Source organism: Chiloscyllium plagiosum, chromosome 3 (genome assembly GCF_004010195.1).
Source record: "Chiloscyllium plagiosum isolate BGI_BamShark_2017 chromosome 3, ASM401019v2, whole genome shotgun sequence".
Taxonomy (NCBI): Eukaryota; Metazoa; Chordata; class Chondrichthyes; order Orectolobiformes; family Hemiscylliidae; genus Chiloscyllium; species Chiloscyllium plagiosum.
Window position 1 is genome coordinate 40821149 of NC_057712.1, and position 11213 is coordinate 40832361.

Below are 11213 nucleotides of genomic sequence, written 5' to 3' on the forward strand. Positions count from 1 at the left end.
TCAACCAAATGTATCAATGCAATGTAGAGCCCAAATTGTGGTAAACTTGAGAATTTCACAAGATTTCTTTTGATATCTGGGATTCCCTGAGGTTTCCACCTAAGTTTTAGTTGAAGCTTAGAGAAACCCCAATGGAAATTTTCAAGTTACAAAATAATGTTTTTATTTCAATGCTTAGGACTTCAGCCTTTGCAATTTGAATACATGATTAGAACAAACATTTTTGCACCATTGAAATCGTACTTTTAAAACTAATTAAAGCTGGATAAAGTCACAATATTTTGAGGCATCCACTATTCTACTCCATCACTGTCCTATAAGATTGCAAGACAGAGCAATTAGCATTTTATAACCAACAAAATAGAATACCATAATACTTTGAAAATATCTGAACACATATGCTGTCCCTTATAACTTGTAAAGAATGTTAAATCGGATGGAGATAGCAGAAAATCTTGCTGCACTCATCTTTCAATAGAGATAGGCTCAGGCTTGCTTTATCCACCTACATACAGAACTGGGAGGCATATAATTTTGATAAAATCCAAGCGGTAGCTGTGTAACTTCCATTGCTTCCAATTTCATGATAATTCCATGCAGCAAAGAGTTGAAAACTAATGAAAGGATTGTCAGTGATCAGACTCAAACCTCACAAGAGCACAAGAAGACTGCAGTTATTTAGCTTATCACAAAACATCAAGAACTACTGATGTCAGAAAACATCATTGGTTGTTTTCAATCTCTAGGGTTATCGTTCTTTTGGACAGAAACCACAAGTGTGCAAACCTCAAACAGAATTCTGTTCAAAAGGTTAGTTGGTCATTTTAGACACTGTTTGGAGTGTATTGCTATCCTTCTGATCTAAAGCACCTATTCAAAATCACATGTAAGAAATAATGCCACAGGCATGTGTATCAGCTGAACAACTCAGTACAGAATTCACTTCTTTAAAATTGTACATCAACTGAAATAACTCCCATGCAGATAGCCAGTTGGTCAGATGTCAATTCAAGCATCTTTTCTAGACCTCATGACTACTAGCAGGGATAATCCAGATAATTATAGACCAGTGAACCTGATGTCAGTGGTAGGGAAGCTGCCTGAGAAGATACTGAGGGATAGAATCTATTCTCATTGGGAAGAAAATGGGCTTATCAGTGATAGGCAACATGGTTTTGTATAGGGAAGGTCATTCTTACCAACTTAATAGAATTCTTTGAAGAAGTGACAAAGTTGATTGATGAGGGAAGGGCTGTAGATGTCATATACATGGACTTCAGTACGGCATTTGATAAGGTTCCCCATGATATACTGGTGGAGAAAGTGAAGTCACATGGGGTCCACAGTGTACTAGCTATTTGGATAAAGAACTAGCTGGGCAACAGGAGACAGTAGTAGTGGTAGGGAGTTTCTCAAAATGGAGAACTGTAACCAGTGGTGTTCCACAAGGGTCCGTGCTGGGACCACTGTTGTTTGTGATTTACATAAGTGATCTGGAGGAAGATATAGGTGATCTGATTAGCAAGTTTGCAGATGACACTAAGATTGGTGGAGTAGCAGATAGTGAAGGGGACTGTCACAGAGTACAGAAGAATATAGATAGATTGGAGAGTTGGGTGGAGAAATGGCAAATGGAGTTCAATCCAGGCAAATGCGATGTGATGCATTTTGGAAGATCTAATTCAAGAGCAAATATAAACAGTAAATATAAAAATCCTTGGAAAATTAATGTACAGAGAGATACAGGTGTTCAGGTCCATTGTACCCTGAGGTGGGGTCAATACAGTGGTCAAGAAGGCATATGGCATGTTTTCCTTCATCGGACGGGATATTGAATACAAGAGTTGGCAGATCATGTTACTGTTGTAGAAGACTTGGTTTCAGCCACATCTGGAATACCGTGTACAATTCTGGGCACCGCATTACCAAAAGGATGTAGATGCTTTGGAGAGGGTGCAGAAGATGATCACCAGGATGTTGCCTGCTATGGAGGCTGCTATCTATGAAGAAAGGTTGGGTAGATTAAGATTATTTTCATTAAAAAGGTGGAGGCTGAGGGGGGACCTGATTGAGGTCTACAAAATCATGAGAGGTATAGACAGGGTCAATAGCAAGAAGCCTTCTCCCCAGAGTGGGGACTTAATTACTTGGTGTCACTAGTTCAAAGTAAAAAGTGGAAAAGTTTAAGGGAGATATGCGTGGAAGTTCTTTACACAGAGGGTGGTGGGTCTGGTAAGTGTATCCAGTGGAGGTCGTACAGGCTGGCATGATAACATCATTTAAGATGTATCTAGTCAGATACATGAATGGGCAGGGAACAGAAGGATTCATATCCTTAGAAAATAGGCAACAAGTTTAGATGGAGGATCTGGATCGGCATAGGCTTGGATGGCTGAAGGGCCTGTTCCTGTGCTGTAATTTTCTTTGTTCTTTGTACTCATAAGTTTGTGGACAGTATTAGAATTAGCTATAACTTAAGCCAACTAAAAAAATTTAATAAAATTATTTGCTTTTATAGGTGAAATTAGTCCTGCTCTCACCACATAATGCAACTTTGAAGCAGCTGAACAGTATTCAAGAACTGTCTCTTACAAGCAAAATCCACTAAATTAGTGCTTTGTACTTCAAGTTTCTGGTGTTTACATTATAAAACAGAACAGAGAACAGTTTTGGCTGTTCTGCATACACTTATCCCTGAATGGGCCCAGAATAATCTGCCTCTATAAACTCAGCACATGCAAACGGTAATCAGTCATTCTACGCAGGTATAGGCAAGATCACAGAGAATTAAAGTTGGTCATAGTTCCAGAGGCTGCTCTTTCATTACACAGTGACAACTGGTGATGACTTTAACCTCAGGGTTACACAACTGAGGCAAAGGTTGAGGTTAAGGCAGCAAGGCCTTCCTGGTAACCTCAGGTGGCACAGGAATTGAATCTACTCACAGCAATCTAATTGAGGTATACTTTGAAAAAGTTACACCATGTACATCTCGCAGTGTAGGTGCAGTTGACCCCGAATAGATCCCACGAGCTGTTGAGTATTTATTTAAAATTTTTTTTAAAAGTGGAACTGCCCAAAAATGACCAAAAAAACTCCAAAATAAGTGTAGATGCTGAACATCAGACAAAATAAATTGATGGGAAAACTCAGCAGATCTGTGGAGAGAAAGCAAAGTTAATGTTTTGGGTCCAGTGACCCCTCTTTAAAACTGACCCAAAATGTTAATTCTGTTTTCTCTCCATAGATGCTGCCAGATTTGCTGAGCTTTCCCAGCAATTTCAGTTTTTTTTTGCTCGATATAAAACTACTGGTTCAATATGCACTGTAACCTCACTTATTAAGACCACAGCAAGCAATTTGAACCATCTCACATAATTCTAAAAAAGGCACTTACTGTAGTTGTGGTACGATTCCTGAACTCTCAGAAGCAGGGGTAGCCGGGGTTATGGGTGTCATAGGAGTCATTGGTGAGGGATAATGAGACGTGATGCCTGGTAAAGTAGTTGTGGTCATTGTTTGTGAATGGAACAACTGTGGTGGCTGGCTGGAAGTAACTTGAGTTGACAGCTGAGATGTTGTGGATTGCTGTGCTGCCTGCTGTTGCTGTCTTTGCTGCTCTTCCAAGAGAGAGATGCTATTGGAGCTTTGAATGGGCTGTGGAGTCAGGCCAGTGCCATATGGCATCATGGGACTGAACATGGGCAATCCTGGTGTCATGGCACCCTGCAAGAGGGGAGAAAAGATAACTGGGTGTCAGACATACACACATTGGCAAATTTTAAGAGTAAAACCTAAAAGATTCACCCCTCTCTACCTCTCTAGTACCTCCTGCAGAATTAGAACTTCCAAGATCTCTGTAGATTTCTAATTCTGAAGAAATTCTCCAAATTTCATCTTTTCACCATTGGTAACTCTGCTTATGGCTGTAAATGCCCAAAGTTCCAGAATTGCCTCCATAAATCTCTATACATCCCTATCTCTCCAAGAAAACTTATCCCTTTCACCAAGTTTTAGGACATCTGTTGTAATATCTTTCACTCAAGCGTCAATTATGTTTTGATATAAAATGAAAGTTGTTGCTCTGGTGACAAGTTGAAAGCTTAGCGCAGCTGAGTTGAAGTTAGCTGATAGTAAAACTGACCATCAAGAACCAATACAAGTGGTGAAGTTTTCTTGAAGCAGAACACTATTACCAGGTTGCAAAGAAACTGAAATCAAAGTAGTAAATGCATTTCACTTTGCACAGACCACAGGCAGACTCTCACTTTAAACTGGTTTAAAAATTGGCTTTATATTTAAAATACATGCAATTATTTATCAATTGTCTTCCCTACCCTGAATGTTTTCAAATAACCAGGAACCCTGTACAACTCATCCCAGACACTAACAATCACAGGCCAGTTTGACAGAAAACTGCCCTCACTGCTTTTCAACCACAGTTGTCATCTCATTTTAGTGAATTCCCCCAGCATTACAAAGTTAGTTACTGATCCATTTTTCACAACAAAAAGAATGGATTTCCTCAAAATAAAGGTGAAATTACTGAACATTCATCCAATAAAAAATAACTTGACTTAAGTCAAAATCCTAAGTCAAAAAGTGTGCAAAATTGTGGAATGGAATGTCAAAGCATTCATAAATACCCAGAATCCAGATTTTGATCTGTAATGCGACCCATGCTATGCAGCTAAAGATCCTGCATAGGGCCCATTTGGCCCCAGACCATCTCGCAAAATTTAAGGTGGGAGTATCTTCATTATGTCCTAAGTGTAAAATAAGTATCAGTACTCTCACTCATTGTCTGTGGTCTTGCTGCAGGCTCTGTACATATTGGAGTACTGTGGCTGGAGTAATAGAGAGGGTCTTCAAAGTTAAGTGAGACCCTCTCTTCTCCTGGGCCTACCCAATTTAGCTTCTTTAGACACTCACAGGAAAAAAACTTTTTAATATTCTCACTTCCTGTGCGAGGAAAAATATTTTGATGTATTGTGTCTCTGAAACCCCCCCACCCCCGCGCTTTTGGGTTGGTAGGCTGATCATGGAACATATTCTTTTGGACTTATGAATAAGGTACACCAAAAAACTGAAAATTTTTATAAGATATGGCAGCCCTTTTTGGATTATCTGAATATAGATTTATCTGCCAACTTCACTAGGGCTTTTGTGTAGCCATGGCACTCTGATTTAGTGAACTTGATGCCCTTGAAGGAAGAATTTTGAATAAATTCATGTGTAATACTCAATGGTCTCGGAGGTCAGGAGCTAATGTTTTGTTGCGCTGAGCCATTTTATTTATTTATTAATTGCTTTTATTGATTTGTTCATCTTGCACATGAGTATAGTTATGTTGTGTTTGCATTTTTTTTGTTATATATAGAGTAGCTTTTTTTGTTGGTTTATTGTTGTTGTAATTTTGTAATTTGATAAAAAAATCTTATCTTTCAATAAAAATATCTATTAAAAAAAAACAGAATTCAATTCAAGAAAAAGGATTAGACTTATCTAGGCACAGTAAATCACAAGAAGAAGTGATCATTTAAGCCCTCAATGTTGCCATTCAATTCAATCATTTCTCATCTACATCTTAACTCTATCACCTGCCTTGGTTCTATAATCCTGAACACTTTGCCTAAGAAAATAAAGTCTCAAAACTACAAACTTAGTTGTGTCCAATTATAGTTCACTGTTTCTAGTTAAATAAATTGGCAGATGATAGCTTTGTTAATACCAATGTATCAGTAATGCACAGAAAGTAGCAAGCAGTTGCTCTTGCTAATTCTGCTTTTAAAGTCTGACCAAGCCGATATAAATACAATTATCAGTGCAAATTATTTTCCATGTCTGCTCTGTATATTATCTGCTGAGACCCTCATTATTGCCTTTGCCACATGAAGACCTGAATATACAATGCATTCCTGGCTGGTGCCCCTTGTTTCTTGCTTTTTTTTATTGGCTTAATATCTCCTTATATGAGACAGTGCGTAAATGTTGTTCTATAAAGCACATGTATAGCAATTCAGAGCATTTTACGTCATTAAAAAGATAATATATTAATGCACATTGTTAATGTTTTCTCTCAAATTTTGCCACTTGCATCATTTTATTTTGTTTTAGCTGACTCTATCGTGAATACAGTTTAAATATAGATTGCATTAATTCTGAGACAAATTATTTTATTAAAACGATGATCCACACCATATGCCCTCATAAAATAAAACTAAACAAACCAGCTGAAAGGATGGTGAAAAAGCAATATACTGCAGATGACCATGAGATGCAGGAGCAGAAGTAGGCCATTCAGCCCATTGAGTCTGCACTGACATTCAATGAGATCATGGCTGATCTGATAACCCTGACCTCCACTTTCCTTTCATTTCCCCATGCTGATTAAAAATCAGCCTTTTTTGCAAGGTTTGTAGCTCAGGTTGAGGCTTAGGGTGTAGGTTTGCTCGCTGAGCTGTAGGTTTGATATCCAGATGTTTCGTTGCCACAATGCCACAAACACTATGTAGGACAAACAGGAAGAAAGTTAGCCACCAGGATACACGAACATCAGCTAGCCACAAAAAGACACGACCCTCTCTCCCTCGTAGCCCTGCACACAGATGAAAAAAACCACCATTTCGACTGGGACAACACATCTATCCTGGGACAGGCTAAGCAAAGACATGCCAGAGAATTCCTAGAGGCCTGGCACTCCAACCACAACGCCATAAACAAACACACAGATCTAGATACCATCTATCAACCCCTCAGAAAATGAACAGGAAATGACATCACCACAAATCCCAGGAACCCCATCCAGGACAAACATATAAATAGAAAGCAGGAGACAACAGCTTCGCTTCACTTGGAGGTCGCCATTGACGATGTTACCTAGCCAGGTAATGAAACGCCTGGATATCAAACCTACAGCTTAGCGAGCAAACCTACACCCTAAAAATCTGCCTTTCTCATCCTTCAATATACTTAACAATATAGCCTCAACAGCGCCCTAAGTAGAGAATTTTACAGATTCTCTGCCCCGAGAAGAAATTCCTCTTCATCTTTGGGGATGCTTTATTGTGATGTTTTGCCTGGTGGTCTTAGACTCTGCTTTAGGGCAAAACAACTTTATGCATCTACCTTGTCAACTCCCCTAAAAATCTTATGTTTTAACAAGGTTGCCTCATTCTTCTAAACTCCAATGAGTATAAGCCCAAACTACTCGAACTTTCCGTAAAGGATAGCTCCTCCATACCTGTATCAACCTAGTGAACGTTTTCTGAACTGCCTCCAATGCCAGTATAGTTTTCCTTTGATAAAAGGGGTAGAAAACTGTTTACAGCATTCCATCTGTGGTCTGACTAGTGCTTTGTATGTTTTTAGCAAAACCTCTCTACTTTTATGCTCCATTCCTTTTGAAATAAAGGACAACATTCCATTTACTTTCCCTATTAACCAATAAACTTAATGCTAGACTATTGATCTATGCAACAAATCTCATTGTTCTGCAGCTTTTTAGTCTTTCTCCAATTAAATAATATGCAACTCCTCTATGCTTCATGCCAAAGTGCACAACTTTATATTTCCCCACTTTATATTCCACCTGTCAAGATTTCACCTACTTGCTTAACCAGTGTAAATCTGCCTATAGATGTTTGTTGAATTAAAGGTCACAAATGGTTTCCTGTGTGGCAATCAATCATCTACTTTCAATATAGTAGACTATTCCAACTTCCCTTCATTTAATCAGCATAGTTTTGTCTTCTTGTTCTACTCCTCTTCAACTTAACAGTTCATCTCAACCAATGACTATCCTGGTCAGCTCCAGTTTTTTTGCTGATTCCATTCCATAGCTGATCTGCTTTTATTCTTTACCTATAGCTTTGCCTCCTAAAGCCATTAAGCACCAACATTAGTCCAAAGCAGGAATAGGGTACGGGGGAAGGTCTGAATTGGATGCTCTCCAGAGGGTTGGTGTGAACCTTGTGGGCCAAATGGCCTGCTTCCACATTGTAGGGATTCTATGATGTGGTATCAGTTGCCATTAATACAGAAATGAGCACTTTTAACTCAAACACAATTGCTGTAATGATACAGTTGAACATCAGAAAATCCAAAGCATCATTTGAACAGTGAAATTTATGATAGGAACCAATCTACTAACTCAGCTGTAAGCATGTTCAGAGTATACACAATGTATAATGTAGAAACTTTACTGGTAGAGTTTCAAAGCTACACAAAACTTAATAAAATAGCAAAATTGACACAGTTATCATATTAAATATCTTCTATGTTCTTCCCATTGATCTCCCCAGTTTTAGACTATATAGAGTATAACACATTGGGCACCTCACAATTAGAACTTATCACAAATAACCAACATCCAGTCCTTGTAACATCCCAATGACTCTTCCTGAACTAAAATTTCTGGTCCTTATTCTGAAATGCTTTGACTTCAGCTCTGTGGTCTTCAGCAGAATTGGTTAACTTTTCTAGCTTTAATTTACTATTTATGACTAGACATTCTTGGCAATCAGCAATTCCTTCAGTCACAATCCTCAAGATCATCTTCAACCATTAAGATTTCTCAAAAGCCAGTTCAGATACTTCTCCCAACTTCTTTTTTGGTATAATCCATTGCAAACTTTGTAGTGCTAGAAAGGCAACAGAAAGTTGCAGTGCACTTACCGGCGGTGATGATAACCCCTGTGCATAGGGTGGCAGGCCATTGTTTGACTGATCCATGGCCAGTGTACGTAGTTGATAACTTCACAGGAGGAGACAACTGGTGTCCTTAGTCACTTCAAAAGCACGACTTAATTCCAAAGAAACCTCAGCTGTATCTCATTGCCAAGCTCTACACAGTCAATCAGCAACTGTAACCAGAAAAATTTTACCGAGGATCCAAACCTGAAAATAGATTGCGCGCAGATAAGAGGGATGAGCAAAATGGAGGGCATGGAGAAAGGGGTGGGAACAATGGGTGCTATGCAAGTGCATAGGTGTTGAGCACAATGATAACATCAAGTAAAATGGGACAGTGGGGATCATGGAGGCAGAGGTGAGGCAGTGGGTATCAAAAGGGCAGATGGGTGGTGAGAGTCAGTGGATGTCAATGAAAAGTGGAGATGTCAAGAGTGAGGGGTGGGTTATGCAGCAGGCATCAAGGGAGCAGTTGGTGAAGGCAGTAGATGCCAAATGGGGATTTCAGTGAGGAGGGCATCGAGAGAGGCAGCAGTGCATACCAGAAAATGGGAGGGGAGGGAAACAAAATATAAAGTGGATGATGCATCACCAAGATTGGTGAAAAAGGAGATAGAAAGTTGGGGCGTGGGGAAGAGGGGAGAAAGAGAGGGGAAAGAGGTGAGAAAGAACGTGACAGAGAGTGAGAGGGAGAAATAAATATACATCCCCATAATTAGGAGAAAGTGGAGACTACAGATGCTGGAGATCAGAGTCAAAAAGTGTAGTGCTTGAAAAGTACAGCCGATCAGAAAGCATCCAAGGAGCAGGAGGGTCGACGTTTCGAGCAAAAGCTTCTTCGTCAAGAATGGCTGATGAGGGACTTCTGGTCGATACGTCGACTCTCCTGCTCCTCGGATGCTGTCTGAACGACTGTGCTTTTCCAGCACCACACATTTTGACATCCCCATCATTAGTTTGCAAACAGCTCTCTTGAGAATACTATCAACTCGGGTGAGAACATCCGATTCCTCCAGCCTCCACCCCCCCGCGTTCAACGTGACCCTTTCGCAAACCATTTCACGGGGATGGACGCAATAGCCGGTACAGGCCCAAGCTCCAGCACAGGCAGCTGTCCTCAGACACCCGAGTCTGGAAACTGTAAGATCCGGCTTTGAGACGTTATCCGTCTTCTTCTCCCACACCCCCACCCAGCCACTCACTCACCGAGAGACTGAGTGTCTTGTGCTGCTCGCGTCTGATCACCCGGCAACCCCGTCACTTTCAGCTGGCGCTCGGAACCGTGGGCCAGCCATTCCCAGCGGCCACCGCGTGGGAGCGCGCACAATCACGTGACCCGGTGTCGCTCGCGAGGAAGGCGGGAAGGGTGGCTGTTTGCTTGTGCTTTCTCTCGGTGAAGGATTTCATTCCGCTGTCTGAAGGCTCTGCGATGAGAACTGAGGAAAAGGAAAGCTTCCCTGTGAACTCGGAGCATCTGAGGGATTTTTTGCTGCAAACGAGATTGGCGTTTATATTAATGTAATTGAGCTTTTGACGAATGAAAAGCAAAAACAGAAGTTGCTGGAAAAGCTCAGCAGGTCTGGCAGCATTTGTGAGAGAAATCAGAATTAATGTTTCGGGTTCGGTGATACTTTCTCATGAATGAGAAAGCCTTTTTATCCAAGTCACCCTTCAGGGTTGTTGTAAGGTCTCTTAGTTTTACAATGCGGACTAATCTCCATGGGGATCAACATCCAGACATTAACAACAGTGTTTTGATTTTATTTGAGCACTTTTTTGTCAATAATATATTTGACCGACATGCAGGAGTTATTTGATCTGTATCCATGACTCTCTTTGCCTTTCAATTGGTGTGGCAAATGGTAAACGACTAGGATGGACGCTCTCGGCAATCACGGGGCAGGTGCAGAATTTAGATGCAGGTAAATCATTCCTTCAAGAATTCGTGGTGTATTAAATAGGAAGGAGGAAAGCCGAGACTATAGGACGATATAGACTTGGTGGCTGGTGGGCTGATCACTGACAAATAGAACTAGGTAAAAACAATGACTGCAGATGCTGGAAACCAGAGTCTAGGTTAGAGTGGTGCTGGAAAAGCACAGCAGTTCAGGCAGCACCCGAGGAGCAGAAAAACGTCGATTTTACTGCTCCTCGGATGCTGCCTGAACTGCTGTGCTTTTCCAGCACCACTGACAAATAGAATTCAATCCGAATAGGTGTGGAATGATGTACTTTGGAAGGACTAACAAGGCAAGGGAAGTATATATACCTTGGTGTGAACCTCCACTGATTGTTGAAACACCAGGGCCAGTAGATGAGGTGCTTAAGGAGATATAGGATACTTAGCTTTACTTGTCAAGGCATTAAATATAAGAACAGAAGTTATGATGGAGATGTATATAGTGTTAGTCAGGTCATGGCAGGAATACAGAGTACACTACTGGTTTCCACATTTTGGGGAGGATGTGATTCCACCAGAGAGGGTGCAGAGTAGATGCACCAGAATATTGCCCAGCCTACAG

The 11213-nt window shown here is 40.6% G+C and overlaps 1 protein-coding gene across 1 annotated transcript in view; it reads right to left on the bottom strand.

Moving 5' to 3' along the window:
- The window catches only part of LOC122542841 (TATA box binding protein), a 28943-nt gene extending 18953 nt beyond the window's left edge, over positions 1-9990 (bottom strand). Inside the window, exons 1-3 of the mRNA XM_043680935.1 lie at positions 9898-9990; positions 8677-8898; positions 3398-3726 (exon numbers count right to left, since the gene is read on the bottom strand). Coding sequence (XP_043536870.1) covers positions 3398-3726; positions 8677-8733 — 386 coding nt within the window. The 5' untranslated portion in view covers positions 8734-8898; positions 9898-9990. The remainder of the gene's footprint in view (positions 1-3397; positions 3727-8676; positions 8899-9897) is intronic.
- Between the last annotated feature and the right edge of the window lie 1223 nt (positions 9991-11213).